This window comes from Salvia miltiorrhiza, chromosome 5, assembly GCF_028751815.1.
Source record: "Salvia miltiorrhiza cultivar Shanhuang (shh) chromosome 5, IMPLAD_Smil_shh, whole genome shotgun sequence".
Classification (NCBI taxonomy): domain Eukaryota; kingdom Viridiplantae; phylum Streptophyta; class Magnoliopsida; order Lamiales; family Lamiaceae; genus Salvia; species Salvia miltiorrhiza.
In genome coordinates this window covers 32,780,777-32,799,389 of record NC_080391.1, presented here as the reverse complement: position 1 = coordinate 32,799,389, position 18,613 = coordinate 32,780,777, and the positions used below count along the sequence as shown (strand labels likewise).

Sequence of the window (18,613 nt, the reverse complement as noted above, 5' to 3'; positions counted from 1 at the left end):
GTGAAGTTTGGATCTCACTATTATTGTGAGTGAAGTTTGTGGACCCTACTGTTAGGATGTGGTAGCATGGACAGACCAAAATGACAAAAGTGGATACGATATCGTAGACGGATGGAGTATAAATCTTAGTCTAGCCCTTTACAAGTCATCATTCATTTGCACATATTTAATTTAGTGTTTTGGCAAATAAAATCATGAATTATTTTGAATTTGTAATTTTAACGTGACTTTTGGAATGTGACGAATTAATTCACCATCTTTTCAATTTTTGCAATTATGTCCCCTCAATTTTTTTCGGTCGCCAGAATATTTAATTGGAGCTTACATGTAATAGGAAAGACAATGTCATTTTTATGAGGCTTAAGCGACGTCGTCTTGTACAATTTCAATTAAAAAATTCTCTAAATTATAAAGAGAATGAATTCTATATTTGCACCATAAATTTCAATGTTCAGCAATTTTATAGAAAACGTCATAACATGAATTTACATAGCCAACTAATATACATAAACTCGAATTCAACAATCTGACGGTCAAAAAAAATTATGGGATCGAAATTGAAAAAATTCAAAAAATGATGATTTAATTCACCACAGTTCAAAAATAACATTAAAATTGTTAAAATTGCAAATTCTAAATAATTCATAATTTTCATCTTCAATTCTCTATTGAAGGCTATCTGTTTCTTTCCTTGTTTAGAAATGAAGTATCTTATTTCCCCAGCCAGTGGGTGTGGGTGGGCTATTGATAAATTGAATGAGTAGGTAAGTTTCTGATGATCAATCACACTATCAAATTATCAGTAGAGATACCAATCTAAATGAATGACCAAGGTAGTACATATAAAGCAATTAAATCTGTACCTAAATTACGGATCAAATGTTATCTTCAAATACTCTAAAAAAAAAAAATGTTATCTTCAAATGAAAAAAGGAACAAATTATCAACATAATAATGGGTGATACATTCAAAATTCTATTATATTCTAGTTAAATTCCTTGCAACTTCGATACCTAGTAGTATCATGTAATTGTCATATATATGATCCTTCCTCCATTTCTTCAACCTCTGTTCTTAAAGAGCGAAACATCAATGAAATCACTAAATATATGGCTAGTTTCGAGTAACGATATAATATTGCACGACTCGAAGGACACAAAAATTAACAAGAAAATGCTAGCCATCATCTCATTGAAGCTTACTTTACAAACACAAATCATAATGTATTTTCCATTGACAGAAGAAGCACATCATTCCCACATATTCTCATACCTTGGCTTTTTCTGCATTTTTACAACTCGTTCAAACAGTATAACAACGCCATTCCGAGAGCCCAAAGTTATCAGATCTTCCTTAAGAGAAGAAACAACTTTTGATCAACCCTGAACTTATGCATCTTCAAGGGATCACCTTTTAACATCAACTGAAGTCCTCCAAACGAAATATATACCTCCCTGTCGTAAACGAAAAATAAAAAAGTGAAAAATGAATAAGGGGGAAATTAAATGTCAAAATCAAAGAAACAGTAAGTAGTCATGCAATAAAGATTCAAACAAGTATTGATGACAGTCCAGTGTTAAAATATTTCACATACTACCAAAAGAGAAATTTGGCTTGCAATACTTCCTAGGAGTAACAACAGCAAATTTCATTAACCAAAGAGCGGCATATATACATACACTTTAACATTATCATTCCCGTCAGTCTTTCCTTCAGCTTCAGCCATCTTATACAAAAGACCATGCATCACATACTCAAATTTGTCTGCAAGTGATTTAGGTTCCCCCTGCAAGCAAATGACAAGAACTGTAAGTTAATACGACCCTCTAGTCATATGTAATCCTCGATACACCCAAATGTTCCAACGGCTCTATTAAACAAGCTTATCCCTTTACTGCAAAGGAAAGTGATTAGAATAGATTTATACCAAAGATTTCGATTTTCTGGAACACTATTGCACTTGACTTGAATATAAAATGTTGTTGCAAGTAACAAGTATTGACACAACACAAATTTAATAAAAACCAACAATGAATAGCCTATTTCTTGTCATATTGTCACCAGTTATATCCTCAAAAGAAGCTCTCGAGCACTGTTCCTTAAAATATTCATGTGGTTGCCTCACATATATGCCTAAGCTAGAACAAAAATTCCCTGCAAGTCACGTCACAATCTACCAACACCCATATTAACAGATGAAAAATCTACCTGTACTGAACCATCCATATTAAGAGTGTTAGAAATCAGCATCCTGTATTTCTCGTTGGGAAGCATAGGATACAGCTCAGTGTGCACATCTAGTTCCATAAAATAATCATTGTCTTCACTCGTTGCATTTATCCTGGAAACTGCAGAAATCATCCACAAAAACATTAAGCTCAAACCAACCAATTTCTTCTGTTTCAGAGCATTTAAAGACATAAACATCATTGTTTGAAGTTTTGTAAGGAATTAATAAGACTATTATCTTCTTTGTTTACCTTTGTCATATACTACTTGGCTATCGATCTTGACCACCTTGATTATCTCATCAAAGTAGAAATTGGCCATTGCCTGCCAAAAAGAAATAAAATAACTATAACCTGGAAAGAACTTTAAAATAAAAATTGATTTCTTTGAAGCATTGAACATAAAATACTTCCAAAAATTACTAGGGTATAATATAACCAAGATGAAGTTTTGCTTACAGCCGGAGTTTTGCTGGATTCTAGTTGGTAAAGGGATTCATTTTGTCTGCTTCTTGGTTTATTTTACATATATGATTTTGGGGAACTTGAACATGAATCACAGTCGATGCTAATGTGATAAGATTATGTATTTGGGAAATATGGGCAAATACTTAATGGGCCACAACAAACAACTAAGGAGAATAAAAGTGACAACGGAGGCCCGTCCTTCAAGTAACCCAAAAGAAAGAGAAACCACAAAAGATATAATATGAATTAATACTAAGAATATGATCTGGAGGACACAAAATTGTATAGCATGATACTTGTTGCTTTATCTTGTGCTAATGTTACAATTTGTAAAGGCACAACTGTCCTTTCTCAGGAGCTTCTCTACTCATTATACGGGCAGAGGATGTAACCATCTTCCACAGAATGAACTTTGCTATTTTCTCTAATCTCTAAATTCTAATCTTATCCTCACTCTGGAAGTACTGGTGACATTTGAGTGGAGGATAGAAATAAAAATAAATCAGAGACACCGACCTCCACTATAATCAGAGATCAACGGCTGGGATTGCTACTGACTGATGAAACGATGATACATGTAATGGAAGTATACGGCGTGATTCAACTACTTTACATGGGATGGAATTAACATACAGGGGGATCTATGATTCTATAGTGATTCATCCTGTCGCATATGGCAGGGCCAGCCTACGAAATTCATCTCAAATGAAGATGCAATTGATCTGCTGCCTGATTAGAGAAATCCTCGATACACTACTGAAAAAAGGTAAGGAGTGAAAGTTTGAGTTCTGAAATCCAGAGAGAGAATGAAACTTTTACATGGGGGGAGTTCTGGAGATCCTCACTCGATTCAGATGAAATGTGGAATGTAGATGAACAAAACAATCAATTCAGAGAAGATTGTTAGAAGTTCCGAGCTGGGTTTATCTGGAAGTCATCAACAAGGAAACAAATGGATTGGATGTCAAATTAAAGAAAGTTTAAGGGGCCATCTTGGGCATACGGGGATGAATGCACCATCTTCCTCAGTTACAAGCCAGCATTTCTAAATTTGATTGAGGAAGGATGCAAACGCGCAACTAGTGAAGATTAATTTTGTGCCCAGTTAATGGAGAAAGATTCTAAATTTTGGCCGAAACCAACAACACACGAATAAATGTCATATTGCAAGATCACAACACTGATTAATGGACGTAAAAGACATCTGATTCTAAATTCAAGAAAAAGAAGCTTACCAAGCGACTCTGCTGGGTGACTAGCGACCTGGGGCGTGGCCGAGGGCGGCGAGGTAAGGTTTTTGACTGTTAGAATCGATGTAGGGTTTTAGAGATTTGTCTCTTATTTTCTTTCTTATTTGTAGTGTATAAAATTAAACATCTACTTCATCCGTCCGCCAAAATTATGTAAAATTGCTTGGGCACTGGATTTAATAAAATTGGTGATGATTTTGATATAGTGGAGAAAGGGTCTCACCACTTTATGAGATGTGTGGTTGATATTGAATTTTGAGTGGATTTTTTGTAAATAAAGAGTGTTAGTAAGAATAAAATATTAAAGAGGATGGTGGGGCCATTGCCATAAAAGGAAAGTGACATAATCTTGACGGACGGAGGGAGTATCTATTATACTAAAGGAAAGTAGTATGCCAAAATTTTCCCGCCTAAACATATTTGGGCAAAATTGTCTTTTTATGTTTCTCATTAAATTTGATGACAATCTTTTCATTTGCCAAGATTTTTTCGAACTTTTACGCAAAATGTATTCTTTCTTTTCTCCATCTTTTTGGCTACCTCCTCTCTTTACTCCCTGTTCAGTCGACGTCTCCTCTCACTACTCCCTATTCAGTCGACGGCTAGTCCATCTTTCTGTGCAACCTTCGCCGCTCCCATTTTTATCAACTTCCGATTCAGTCTGCGCTGCCACCATCGCCGCATAGGGAAATAGCTGTAAGTGATAGGAATTTCTACTTCTCCTCCTGCTATAGCGAATATCAAAACTCAGAAAATCACTCCAGCGTGCTTACTAAATTCGACGACTTCACCATCGACCTGATGGATGGGGAGAGATGACTTCTCCTTCGCCGAAGAGAAAATCAGAAACGTCAATGGCGTCTTCTCTGGTGCGAATAAAAGGTATGGAATATCTCCAGTAATGGTTTCTCATCTCCCTTCCGTTAAGCTTTGTTGGTGTTCTTTATTGCAATGTGTGGTTTTTGTTTATTGTTAGATGACATTTGAACCAAAAAGATCCTCAATTTCTCCGACAAAATAAACAATTACAGTAGATGGGGATTTCTTCTCTCCCTTTGTTTTTATTGGTGTTGTGAATTTTGATGTAAGTATACACCCAAATATTGCTTGTGTAGTACAAGATGTGCTTTATATTTGCAAAACTCTCCTTTAGATAATTGCAACTTAAGTGTTTACATCAATCAAATATATTTCTAACTACAAATCGCGTTTCTTGAGCTTTCTTAGCTAGGTAATAGCAGTTGGGGCAACTTTTCTCTTAGATGATTGTTGTTATATTGAGGTTAACTAGCTGCACATTTGGATATTGAATCATGACTGAGGACCTTGAACTTTTAGTTTTTCTTTCCTTGCAAAGGGATGCCTCTCTCTCTGTTTCTCATATCTTTCTTTCTATATTATCGTCTACCTATTTTTTTTTTGTTCTTTTTTTGTTTTTGTTTTTGAGAGTCGTCCCCACCTATTCTTCTTATCTCTACAAATCTTAATCTATCGAATATAAGTGAGTTGCAGGGAAAGAAAAATGATTTTACGCTCTGAATCTCTCATCTTGATCTTTCAATTCTCATGTTGCAGTCCGAGCTAATGGTCCTAATGATGTAAGGTGATTATGGGATATCCGGGAAGACGACATATTTTGCTGAAAATTTGAGACATCTTGCTTCCATCCTAATGTCAGACGTTTTATGGAAACATATGCTTGGACATATTACAGGATAAGGGGTTGCCTGCCTATGATGTTGGAACTATATTACTGTCGATTTAGAGTTTGCTTGGAGGTAATTTATCAACGTTGCTTCAAATGATATTATTAACTTAAGCTTTTCGTTTTAATTTTTTGGGTTGCAGCGAACTTGAGTACATGAATATGGTGGAGAAATTGCATAAGCCAATTGTCTAAAAAGTTTATCTCACTCACACTGGTGTTTAGCTGTTACTGATAGAAATTGAATGTTACTGCATGCTATGTTCGCTTAATTCTTTTAATGTTGTAGAACAGTGTAGCCTTTTAGATTACAAATTATTGCCAAGATTTTTTCGAACTTTTACGCAAAATGTATTCTTCATTTTCTCCATTGCACCTTTCTCTCTCTCCATATTTTTGGCTACCTCCTCTCTCTACTCCCTGTTCAGTCGACGTCTCATCTCTCTACTCTCTATTCAGTCGACGGCTACTCCATCTTTCTATGCAACCTTCGCCTCTCCCATTTTTATCAACTTCCGATTCAGTCTGCGCTGTCACCATCGCCGCATAGGGAAATAGCTGTAAGTGATAGGAATTTCTACTTCTCCTCCTTCTATGGCGAATATCAAAACTCAGAAAATCACTCCAGCGTGCTTACTAAATTCGACGACTTCACCATCGACCTGATGGATGGGGAGAGATGACTTCTCCTTCACCGAAGAGAAAATTAGAAACGTCGATGGCGTCTTCTCTGGCGCAAATAAAAGGTATGGAATATCTCCAGTAATGGTTTCTCATCTCCCTGCCGTTAAGCTTTGTTGGTGTTCTTTATTGCAATGTGTGGTTTTTGTTTATTGTTAGATGACATTTGAACCAAAAAGATCCCCAATTTCTCCGACAAAATAAACAATTACAGTAGATGGGGATTTCTTCTCTCCCTTTGTTTTTATTGGTGTTGTGAATTTTGATGTAAGTATACACCCAAATATTGCTTGTGTAGTACAAGATGTGCTTTATATTAGCAAAACTCCCCTTTAGATGATTGCAACTTAAGTGTTTACATCAATCAAATATATTTCTAACTACAAATCGCGTTTCTTGAGCTTTCTTAGCTAGGTAATAGCAGTTGGGGCAACTTTTCTCTTAGATGATTGTTGTTATATTGAGGTTAACTAGCTGTACATTTGGATATTGAATCATGACTGAGGACCTTGAACTTTTAGTTTTTCTTTCCCTGCAAAGGGATGCCTCTCTCTCTCTGTTTCTCATATCTTTCTTTCTATATTATCGTCTACCTATTTTTTTTTTGTTCTTTTTTTGTTTTTGTTTTTGGGAGTCGTCCCAACCTATTCTTCTTATCTCTACAAATCTTAATCTATCGAATATAAGTGAGTTGCAGGGAAAGAAAAATGATGTTACGCTCTGAATCTCTCATCTTGCTCTTTCAATTCTCATGTTGCAGTCCGAGCTAATGGTCCTAATGATGTGAGGTAATTATGGGATATCCGGGAAGACGACATATTTTGCTGAAAATTTGAGACATCTTGCTTCCATCCTAACGTCAGACGTTTTATGGAAACATATGCTTGGACATATTACAGGATAAGGGGTTGCCTGCCTATGATGTTGGAACTATCTTACTGTCGATTTAGAGTTTGCTTGGAGGTAATTTATCAACGTTGCTTCAAATGATATTATTAACTTAAGCTTTTCGTTTTAACTTTTTGGGTTGCAGCGAACTTGAGTACATGAATATGGTGGAGAAATTGCATAAGCCAATTGTCTAAAAAGTTTATCTCACTCACACTGGTGTTTAGCTGTTACTGATAGAAATTGAATGTTACTGCATGCTACAAAGTTATGTTTACTTAATTTTTTTGATGCTATGTTCGCTTAATTCTTTTAATGTTGTTGAACAGTGTAGCCTTTTAGATTACAAATTATTGTTGAAAGAATAATCCAAATTTAAATGTAGTTCAATATACGAAGATGTTCTTGAAGGGTTGTATACTGAAAGCAAGACTTTATGCTTGTATACATTGATTCCTTAGTTCACTGTGATTCTTCTATCTGAAATATTGTTATTGCATAATCCTATTATAGTCCAATTTATCTCATACTATAGACTATACGGTGTGTTGTAGATCACAGAAGATCATATAATTGGAAAAAGTTGAGATATAAATTGAGTTCACAATCGAAGCAACTATGAGGAACCTCGAGGAGCTCTTTGGGGAATCGGACCGATCAGTCCGTTTTGAACTCATGAGGAAACTCATGTCTTCAAAGATGACGGAAGGTTCGTTTGTGCGCGAGCACGTGCTTGGAATGATTAATCATTTCAATGAGCTGGACGTGCTCGGTGGAGGAATCGAGGATGCTACTAAAGTAGACATGGTTCTCCACACTCTGCCCAAATCCTACGAAAACTTCCGACTCAATGCCGTAATGGGCAAGAAAAAGTTCACTCTAAATGAACTGCTTAATGAGTTGGTTGCGGCCGAGGGGGTCATGGGAAAGAGTCCACAGGCTTTGGCCACTGCCACAGGACCCAGTTTTCCACCGAAAGGTAGGAAGAAGAAAGGGCCCCATGGCAAGAAAGGCCAAGCAAAAGGTGGGAGCAAGAAGAAGCTAGGCCCGACCGGAGGCATTGGCAAGCCAAAGGGGAAAGAGAAATGCTTCAAGTGTCAACAAGTAGGACATTGGAAGTCTGACTGTCCCATGATGAAGAAAGCTCAAGGTATTTCTACTGCTCTTGTAACGGAAACATATTCAGTTTCGAGATCTTCCCATCAATGGGTTGTTGACTCAGGTGCAACTGACCATGTTTGTTACACCTTGCAGGGGTTCCTGCGGACAAGGGAGCTTAGTGGAGGCGAGCTGGCACTCTCCATGGGAAATGAAGCAAGCTTACCTGTTGTTTCAATTGGAGATGTGAATTTATTGATTGATGGACATGTTTTGGTTTTGAGAGATGTACTCTATGTTCCGGGTTTTCGGAAAAACTTGATTTCGACTATTCAATTATGAAAGTATGGATATTCTGTTCTTTTAGAAGACAGTGCAGTATTCATTAAAGATGGTCAAGTTTTATTTAGAAGTGCAGCTGATTCTCTTTATACTTTTTCATATCCATTCGATTATTCTTCATCTGCTTATACATTGATAAATAACTGAACCTTGGTGCGTATGTGGTGGCTAAGCTACTCTTTTTTTTACTTAAAACAATCTTTAAAACACTTCCAATTTAAGTCATTGTTGGTTTTGGATGAAGAAATAATGATGTATGAAGGAAATATACCAATCATAACTTTTTGTGTTGCTTACTGATAATAAGACTGATCAACTAATTGAAATTGTTAACTTTCATGTAACTTGATTAATATCCTATGAGTGAGCTGACTTTGTTCAAATAAATAACTTATCTTAAGTGGTATAGTTAGAGCATCTCCACTCGCCGATGCGAGTGGAGTGTCAATCTGGGTCGCTGGGAGGCTGCCAGCGTTGGAGACCCACCCTGATGCGAGGCAGTGTCTTAGCTAAGACACAGGACGAAGGGAGGAAATGGTTGGCGCGTCCGGAGGACGCGCCCCATTTTAAAAAAAAAAGAACAAAATTCATTTTTTAAATTTAAAATAGCCGTTGCAATATTTATTTTTATTTTTTTTAATTCAACCGTTGCTGTAAACGGCTATTTTTTGTTTTTTTTGTTTTGTGTTTTTTTTTTCCTTTTTTCCCTTCTATAAATACCATTCTTCCACAATATCAAATTCACCACTTTCTCAACTACAATTCTCTCTTTAAATTTGTTTTAATCCCAATAACAATTCTCTCTTCTACATTTTGCTTGTAAAGGATCACGAATTCGATGAATACCTCGAGCAACAAGGCGGTTCGAGGCTTCCAATGATGGGATTTGCTCCATTTTCGCAAGCCTCCAATGTCTTGGCTACGGGAAATCTTCCCACGCCAGCGGCGAACGCCAACGTCGAAGAAGAGCCGGAGGCGGTGAGGCCGAAAGCCAAGGGCACCCACGCTGCATATTCTAGCGAGGAGTCAGAGCTCGTGGCAATCTTGTGGGCGGAGGCAACCCACAATCCTATTTTGGGGACCTCCCAAAGGTTGCTCCAATATTGGGGAGCAATCGCGGAGAAGTTCAACGCGCTCAATGAGTCGGGAGCGCCGCCGCGAAAGGCGGAACATCTCAAGTCCCACTTCGCCTGTGTCCAAAAGGAGACGAAATTCTTCGAGGGCTTCTACAACACTTGCAAAGAGAATTGGGGGAGTGGTATGAGCGACGATCAAATCACCCACCAAGCCCAGACGATGTTCGAGGCGAATTTCAAGAAGCAATTCTCCTACATCAAAGCTTGGAAAGTGCTTCGCAAATGTGAAAGATTCATGTCGCAAGCCGGGGATGTCCACTCCGCAAAGAAGTCGAAGGGCTCCGATGGTAGAGCAACCACCATTTCTTCAGAGCCGAGTGTCACGACGAGGCCCCAAGGCCAAAAAGCGGCAAAGCGAGACAAGGGCAAGGCGAAGAAGGTAGAAGGGTCTTCGGGAGGAGGTTTGACGTTCTCTGACGCCCTCGAGAAGGTGGCCGAAAGCATGAGGGAGCATGCTCTCAAAACGGGGGAAATCGCCGAGGTCAAAAAAATGCAAGCCGAGATGAAACGAGAGGAGATGGATATGAAACTCTTGAACAAGGACACGACGGATATGACGGAGGCACAATTGACCTTGCACAACCACCTAGTCCAAGAAGTGCTCAAGCGTCGAGGGCTTGTTTAAATTAGGAAATTATTGTTATTTTTTATTTTATTATCGTATTTTAATTATGTTTTTAATTTTATTTTAATTATTGTAATGTTTAATTTTATTTTTAATGAAATTGGGAATTTAAAAATAAAAGTGTAGAAATATGAATTTTGTGGAAATGGAGATCTAAGACACCCTCTAAGCACCAATGCATTGGAGATGGGTGTGTCTTAGATGGGGACCACCATGTAAGACACCCCCTAAGACACCATGCATTAGAGCACTCCCAGCAGATCACCTAAATGCATAACTAACTCTAAATTTAGGCTAAAATAATTGAAAATGAGATAAAAAAATGCATTCAGCAGATCCCCTAAATTGAATGGGGCCCATAAAAAATTTTACACCTACCTAAATTCAATCTTAAATTTACACCCACCCTAAATATATTTTAAGCTTATAATTAGTAGGGCCCACACATAATTATTGTTTTTATGTAGAAAATAGGAGATCTGGTGTATGCATTTATAAAATCGAGATCCTAAAATTAAATAGGAAAGCTTTAGGGAGGAATATAGGAGCATAATTTTGGGATTTCTGCTGGGAGTGCTCTTAGAGATGCTCTTAACTAACTACTAATAACAAATTGCTTATGGATTGAACATATAAGTTAGAATCAAAAATAGGACACACCAATTGGACAATTCTTAAACTTTCGAAATGCTTAAATTTGAAGAAGAAAAAAAGACATAACCAATATGATTAAGTTGCCTACAAACAATTACAAAAAAATTAAAGTTTCATGTCAAGAAAGAGTTTACTCAATATTAATAAATAAAGTTAATATCCCTCAAACAACAACCTATAGGATAATGCAATTTTATGAATTGTAGAGAGCCTAGCATGGTAACATCTTATAAAATAAATAAAAGAATCATAAATATAATTTAATTTAATTAGACATTTGTTATAGTTAAAAAATGTCATTCGTTATAGAATACTCCCTCCGCCCATTAAAAATAGTCCTAGAAGGAGACAAACACGGGTTTTAATGAAGATGATTTAGTAAGTGGAGAAAGGGTCCTACTTAAAAAGTAGTGTTAATAATAATAATTAATTGTATTGTGAGTGGAGAAATGCGTCCACCATGTGATAGAAATTAAGTTTTCAAAAGTGAAAATTGACTATTTTTTATGGACATCCCAAAATGGTAAAAATTGACTATTTTTTGTGGACGGAGGGAGTATATTATACCTTTAATATATTTAAATTGAATAGTATTTATTTTTAAAACAATAGAAAAAAAGTAAACATCAATAAATTTATAATTGAATAAATTATAAGATTATAACATATGAAATTATTTTATCTCAATATAATATTACAAATAAGCAACAAAACACTAAATAATCATTTCTTGCCATTATAAAATTATTATTCATATAATATAGAAAATTGTACATATTATATAATAAAAGTTTGAATTTATAAATATTTATTCATCTTTACTTGATATTTAAATATTAACATATTACTTATCAATACAATACAATACAAAATAATTGTTTAAATATTAACATGTTAATAAATAGTTGTTTAAATACTTGATATTTAAATATTAACATATTAATTATCAATACAATATAAATAGTAAGAACACTATCTATAATAATCAATTAAAAAATTAATGAAAAATCCATTGGACAATTGTGACCATCATTTGAAGGGAAAATGGCTCTATTGTAAATATTGCGCACATTAGCTTTGATATATTTTATAGATAGATTATTGTAAGATAAATTCAAAAACTTAACTTTTATATGTAAACTAGTACGCGTACCCGTGCGATGGCGAGCATCGGAATAAACAACATGTTAAATAAAGAGATATAAGTATTAAACAAAAACGATATGTTAAATAAATATAAATATTAAACATAATTAAAATATAAACAAATGGAATTATTTAATAATAATAATAATAATAATCCACATCAATAACCGAAAAAAGAACCTAAATCTGAAAATAATTAAATTTTCAATTTTGTATAAAGTGTAATGATAATTATAATATTAATAAATATTTTATATATAATTAAGATTATATAAAGTAGAAAAATAGATGTGAGTTGGTTTAATAATAAAGTGGTTAATGACCGACACTAAATATCTCAAACTCAAGTTCAGTCACGTAAACTTTAAAAATTACTTATTTAAATTTTAATTTTTAAGTAAAATGAATAGTATAATAATTGAAATAAATTATTAGAACAATCCAAACACATAACAAAATATATGAAAACAATCAAGTACTCTATGATTCTTACATCTCTACTAAATAATTATAAATGCTATAAAACGGGAGGAAAATTATTAATATTAAAGTGGAAAAAATAAACAAAATTTATAATAAAAATAGTACAGATACTTTAATAATTAAAATTACATAATTATATTTCCATAATAATCATACACACACACACAAAAAAGTTATGCGCAAATAAAGAATCAAAAAGCAAAATGAAATGAAGCAAATAAAAAAATGAATAAACAAATTACATAAAAAAGTAAAATAATGTCAAACAAAAATAGATAATTGAAGAAAATTAAATAAAATAAGACATGAGAGAGAAAAAAATTGTTTAAAACTTTTAACTTGTGGTAACTTTATTATCTTAAATCCATTTTTTATATATTATATATCAAATTAAAGTTTTTAAATTATCTTTAAATTGATATGCATATTGAATATTTTTAATTAGTCAAATTGTACGATTTTTATGAAGAAAGAAAGAAAAATAAATGAAAAAATATAAGGAATGAAAAAAACAAATTGGAAGGAAACCGTGAATTAGTGGAAATGTGGGAAAACTGAGTTGCTTAATACTCCGGAAGTAATAATCTGAGTTGCATAATCGTGAATTAGCGGAAATATCCAAGTAGTTGATGTTTTTAAATTATGGCGGTAATTTTTTACCATTAAAAACTGCATTTTCATATATATATATATATAGATATAGATAGATATGGCATAATATAAGTTGCTTTTCTAGCTTTACCATTGCAAATACCGTAAGAATGAGCCGTCGAGCTTATATATTTTATTCATATTGTACTAGATACCTCTACATAAATTATGAAATATGACCAAATTTTTGAAATACTTCAACACCAACTCCAACCCATTTCCAAGAAAGAGGGAACGGAACTAACATTTAACCAGTTACATTCCAACCCAATTCCAAGAAAGATAATGAGAATAAGCCCCAACACTTCTAAACCACTAATTAACGATGATCTAAAAGTAAGAGGGCTTAGGCTTAGTATATGGGTAGTTGCAATGTTTGTTAGGAGTTAATCAAGAAGTATCTTGTCACAGGAATAAATAAATGAGTAAAAGGGACTGCAATCTCCATTAGGATTTTTCTTCTTTACATTCCTCATCTAACCAAAATTGAAAAGTTTCAGTCACTGTAACTAGCTCACCGGAATGTCTTAGAAACCAAAGAAACCAAGTTCGCTCGCCTTCTCCTTCTCGAATGTCTCAAAATACTGATATATGATGGTAACTGCAAGCAGAATTCCTGTACCAGAACCAATCGCGCCCATGAGATCTGCCAAGACTGTCAGTGCACCAATGCACATGCCGCCAAATGCAGCTGCAGTGGGAATGTATCGGTTCAGCTCCTTCTGCAGATTTGATTCTCTATGTCCAGGCATCACCATTTGTTGCTCCTAGAGAAATTCAGACATGGAAATAAGATAGGATTATGCTCATGTATAATAGTAGTGAGAACTGGTTAAAGGGAAACTGCATGTATAATATAGACACTAAGCTATGTTGTGTAAAATAGCATTTCAAATGGCAAAAGAATTGTAAGTCACTACCAACATTTTAGTTTCGCGTCATGTCACTATTGACAATTAATAATACATATATTGCTGCACATCAGGATTTAGGAAATATGTTTTATGCTCTGCAAGGCATCCAGGCAGATGAATAAAATATTTGCTAAACGTATGTGAAAATCAACTTCAGAGCACCAAGTTTGTGGAAGCTTAAGGCAAAATGGACAAAAAGTCAATATTTTGGACTGATGCATGCAATGCATGACCTAAGATGACAACTCTAGAAGACTAGACCCTTAAGAAGTAGACAGAATACCTTCAGTTGCTTAGCCACATCTTTGGCCGAGGATCCTGATACCTCAATCCACGTTTTTGAAAATAAAGCACATGCTGACAGCATGAACACAATGTAAAACAATCCATGGAAAGGATTGGCTAATATATCTGACAAGCTGCAAAAGCAATTAATTGAAAAGTGAGTAGAATAAACGAAAATGATCAAATTAAGCACTTCAACTTAGAAACATACATAAGCAAATAATCTTAATTAATATAAACATGGCCCATCCAAATAATTACCTAGATGGTGCTGTTATATAATAAGCAAGACCCCCAACAGGAACAGATTGACCAGAGTACTCAGATTCCTTCCACTTCCCCAAAAGGTTAACAAGGAAATTACCACTGTATTTCCTATAAAGCAACTGGAGAAATAAAATGCAAACATTAGCAATTGTATTAGAGAGGAAAAGGTGCCCCAACTCATAAACTAGAACAAAAATAGCTCATTACCTGGGAAATGAAGTACAGATTGGATACAAGTGCAGACTGCAAAATAATGGGCATATTAGAAGTGTAGAATAGCTTAATAGGATAAGAACCCTGTTGCCCCCGAGCATTCTTTGACCTCACTGGCAAAACTACACGGAACCCTTGGAAGTAAATGACGATAAGAAAGACCAAGACAGTGGCCAGTAAGTTTGTGACGTTAGGGAGGTTCTGCCGGTAGAATGCCTCTCGCAAAGCACGAACCTTGTCGGTCCGAGTGATCAACAAATGGAACAAAGCAATAACAGCACCTTCAAATTCAGCTCCACGCCCACTGTTAATGGTGGTTGGGCTAAATGCTTTCCAGATAATGTTTTCACTGTAAAATCAAGAAATTCAAAGAGGTGAACACCCTCAGTCTTATCAGAATGAGTCAATATAGAAATAACTAGATAATCACCACTTACCAAATATTGGTTGCAATGAAGAGTGAAATACCAGAGCCAAGGCCATATCCCTTCTGGAGAAGCTCATCCAGGCAAATAACTATGATGCCAGCAAAGCAGAGTTGCAGAATTATAAGGATTGCATTCCCAACTCCAAGTTGGCCGACACTGCCATACATTCCTGAAAGAACATACGCCACAGCTTCCCCGACTGCAATTAAAATGCCTAACAACTTCTGTGCGCCATTTCTGGTCAAAGACAGAAAGGTTACTAATTCTTAGCATCACATTACAAGAGCAATGAGATGAATAGAAATTCAACTGGACCACAAGGCAAAACATATAACTAAAACGGGATAATCTATTCAGGCAAGTTGACATGCAAAAGATATGAGCAATAAGATAAGTTGACGAAACTCAATCTCATAATTTAACCACATCAATTCCTGCTAAATCATGTTGACACTAATAAGATAAATTGCACAGGTAAATTTCACAGTTCCTCAGATGGCATTTATAGCAATAGTGGATATTCGATAGGAAATAAATATTTACAATTTGCATTCAACCAAACCATCATAACCACTTACAAAAAAGATAAGCCCTTTCCGTAGACTTACAAAAGGGCTCGATCCTCTCTCACGTTGTTGTCAACTTCAATGATCTTTGAACCTGCTAAGAGTTGCATAACTAGTCCTGATGTCACTATTGGGGTTATTCCAAGCTCCATCACTGTGCCTCTGTTTGAGGCAAGAATGACACGCATCCAATAGAATGGATCTGCGCCAGTTGTAGAGTGTATGCCATACAATGGAAGCTGGCTGCAGACCAGGAAAATGAACAGAGATATGACAGTGTATATAACCTTCTCTCTGAACGGAACCTTCCTGTCTGCACTTTGAACCTCTGGGAGAAACGAAAGGAAAGGTCGAACCAGATGGAGCACTCTAAATCCACCTCCCATTCTCGTTGATTAAATTATTCAGGAACTGTCACATAAAAAAGTGAACTACATCAGTAATATGACCAAGGAAAACATACAAAGAGCTGGGCTTACTATAAAACAAATGGAGATTAGAAACCAATCCTGGGGGTTTACTTTTCATGATTGATAAGGTACACAATTGAGTACTTTTACCATCTTTACTAGGATTTCTCCAACCCTACTACCCTTTCTATAGGATATGAAATAAAGAAAAATTAGCTCAAATGATTGAAATTATTAAGGACTTTGGATATCCCAAAGTTCCAAGCCATCTTAGTAAACAATGGATTAGCATGTGGAGTAGTATTTTTAGCTATCTGGGCTACTCTTCAAAAGTAAGTAAATGCCCCTGATAAAATTCTAAATTTTCTAACAAGATTTTCCAATATTTTCAATTTTGCCTAAGAGTCAAACCATGCTTGCACAGGCGAACCTAATCACAATATATTTTAGCAAAATTAAAGCTTCCAGGTTCCAATGCTCCTAGGATTAAAATATTCTGACTTTGCCAACTCATTAAACCTTAGAAGTTGTAACACCAAACATATTTTCTTCAACATAAAACAACAGACATCTTATAATTATGATTTCACTCTTTATCAAATCTAGATCAGAAACGTGAACTTTTATATATACCGGGTTTCTATCAACAATAACTGATAGAATACCAATCTAGATAGGCTCAATTTCATATATTACCATTTAACCATTGCAAAATTCAAAATTAAGCAAACAAACGCAACAATGCGAGCCAAAACGATCTGCCATGAAATAAAATAAAATATAAAATGAAAAACCGCCAGATCCGCATTTTTGAAGTAACAATTATTCCATGGATTCTAATGTTCCCTTGGATTTCTTGGCAAGGTAGACACAGGTGAGCATCAAACACGATAACAAATCTTATAAAATAAATCACGACCTAGAAAACAATTTTTTGAAAGAAAAAGAAAAAAACAACATTTAGAATTTTACATTACGAAACAGATCTGAGGATAATCAGAATGCGAGAGAGAGAGAGAGAGAGAATTTTACAAACCAGTCAAGATCGGTCGGAATTTGCTAGTTGGGAGAGCGTTTTGGTTTATTCTCCCAAATACTGGATTTTATTATTTATATCGTCGGAGAGCGTTTTTTATTACTCCGCATTTAGTTTGGGTGTGACGTCAATACTTGTTGATGTAGCACTATTGACCACATTGAACCAATAATATATTAACACGTGTCAGAAGAAATCCGAGTCATCGTCCAATTCGATGAGTCAAATTTTTAAAAAGAAAGAGATTAGCATATATCTAGTGATTTATGCGCTCTCTTTAGTACGGGATCCTATGTGGCATATCTAAGAATTCACCATTCAAAATCCCTGCAATTCTAGAGCTTCTAGCTTAATTTTATATCGCTGACGTGGCAATATAATTCCACATAAGTTATATTTTATATATACATTATCTTATTTATTATATTACAGTACATCAAATTACATGCCTAATTCCCCAATCCCATTCCCTGGAATCCCTGCCCTCCCGTCTCTGAACACCGGCGCTCCCTCGGCGCCGGCCCTGCATCGATCTACCCCATTCAATATTTCTCTCTCTTCAAGCATCTCAAACCATTTCCGACCATGGAGGTGTTGAAAGCTTAATACTGCACTTTCCAACCACGATTCGCTTCGCTGGGCTCCCCCGCGATCTACCACCTCGCTTTCCCCCTCCCCCACCGCGATGCGCCGGCCCTGCATCGATCTACCCATCCCATCTCCACCACAACTCTCCATTCCCCGTCGAACTTCGCGGTCACCAAATTGGATGACTTCGCGGCCGAGGACGACGACAAGAAGCGCCGAGATCATCGCCGGAGATAATTCCGATTCGATCCAATCTATTATATCTATTATGAAAATCGAAATCAAATTTTCGGCGAAATGAGGTTTTCTCCTCCATGGTAAGTTTTCTAATAGGAAAGATTACAATAGTAAATATAGAATGATTTCTCTACTTTAGAAAGAAATTTTTTGGAAAGATTAAAAGTATATACAAGGTAAATGTTCACAATAGAAGTTTTAAAACCTAGATTTTTTAGTTATAAATTTATTAGTTCACTAACAATTATGCCGCATCCACTCAATCGCCCCGCCTCCACCATTCTCCTGGTCCGACTTAGTCAGCTATCAATTCT

At 35.4% G+C, this 18,613-nt stretch overlaps 4 protein-coding genes across 10 annotated transcripts in view; 2 read left to right on the top strand and 2 right to left on the bottom strand.

Moving 5' to 3' along the window:
* Window positions 1-1,089: 1,089 nt before the first annotated feature.
* On the bottom strand, window positions 1,090-4,083 carry LOC130986889 (DNA-directed RNA polymerases II and V subunit 8A-like). Of its 3 annotated transcripts, none has more exons than XM_057910425.1 (5): window positions 3,932-4,083; window positions 2,481-2,553; window positions 2,209-2,348; window positions 1,680-1,786; window positions 1,090-1,454 (listed from the first exon to the last, which is right to left on the bottom strand). In XM_057910425.1, the coding sequence occupies exons 2-5, from the start codon at window positions 2,548-2,550 to the stop codon at window positions 1,343-1,345; spliced, it is 429 nt and encodes a 142-aa protein (XP_057766408.1). In that variant the 5' UTR covers window positions 2,551-2,553; window positions 3,932-4,083; the 3' UTR covers window positions 1,090-1,342. The 3 variants fall into 3 exon arrangements, with proteins under 3 accessions (XP_057766408.1, XP_057766409.1, XP_057766407.1); XM_057910426.1 differs by having other exon boundaries at window positions 2,688-4,070; XM_057910424.1 differs by lacking the exon at window positions 3,932-4,083 and having other exon boundaries at window positions 2,481-2,669.
* A 5,456-nt stretch (window positions 4,084-9,539) lies between these two features.
* LOC131025815 (uncharacterized) lies at window positions 9,540-10,640 on the top strand. The gene is made up of 2 exons (XM_057955604.1): window positions 9,540-10,226; window positions 10,623-10,640. The coding sequence occupies exons 1-2, from the start codon at window positions 9,540-9,542 to the stop codon at window positions 10,638-10,640; spliced, it is 705 nt and encodes a 234-aa protein (XP_057811587.1).
* Window positions 10,641-13,686: 3,046 nt separating this feature from the next.
* LOC130986888 (uncharacterized) lies at window positions 13,687-17,588 on the bottom strand. 4 transcript variants are annotated; one of them, XM_057910422.1, is made up of 7 exons: window positions 17,475-17,588; window positions 16,071-16,439; window positions 15,472-15,699; window positions 15,029-15,383; window positions 14,816-14,940; window positions 14,553-14,688; window positions 13,687-14,122 (listed from the first exon to the last, which is right to left on the bottom strand). In XM_057910422.1, the coding sequence occupies exons 2-7, from the start codon at window positions 16,412-16,414 to the stop codon at window positions 13,883-13,885; spliced, it is 1,428 nt and encodes a 475-aa protein (XP_057766405.1). In that variant the 5' UTR covers window positions 16,415-16,439; window positions 17,475-17,588; the 3' UTR covers window positions 13,687-13,882. The 4 variants fall into 4 exon arrangements, with proteins under 4 accessions (XP_057766405.1, XP_057766406.1, XP_057766404.1 ...); XM_057910423.1 differs by having other exon boundaries at window positions 17,411-17,489; XM_057910421.1 differs by lacking the exon at window positions 17,475-17,588 and adding an exon at window positions 17,135-17,389.
* A 331-nt stretch (window positions 17,589-17,919) lies between these two features.
* LOC130986884 (probable U3 small nucleolar RNA-associated protein 11) overlaps window positions 17,920-18,613 on the top strand; it is a 41,312-nt gene continuing 40,618 nt past the window's right edge. For both annotated transcript variants that reach the window (XR_009089468.1, XM_057910418.1), the window contains exon 1: window positions 17,920-18,379. Coding sequence is in view for 1 of the 2 variants with exons in the window: in XM_057910418.1 (XP_057766401.1) it covers window positions 18,360-18,379 (20 nt within the window). In the remaining variant the exon portion in view is untranslated. The remainder of the gene's footprint in view (window positions 18,380-18,613) is intronic.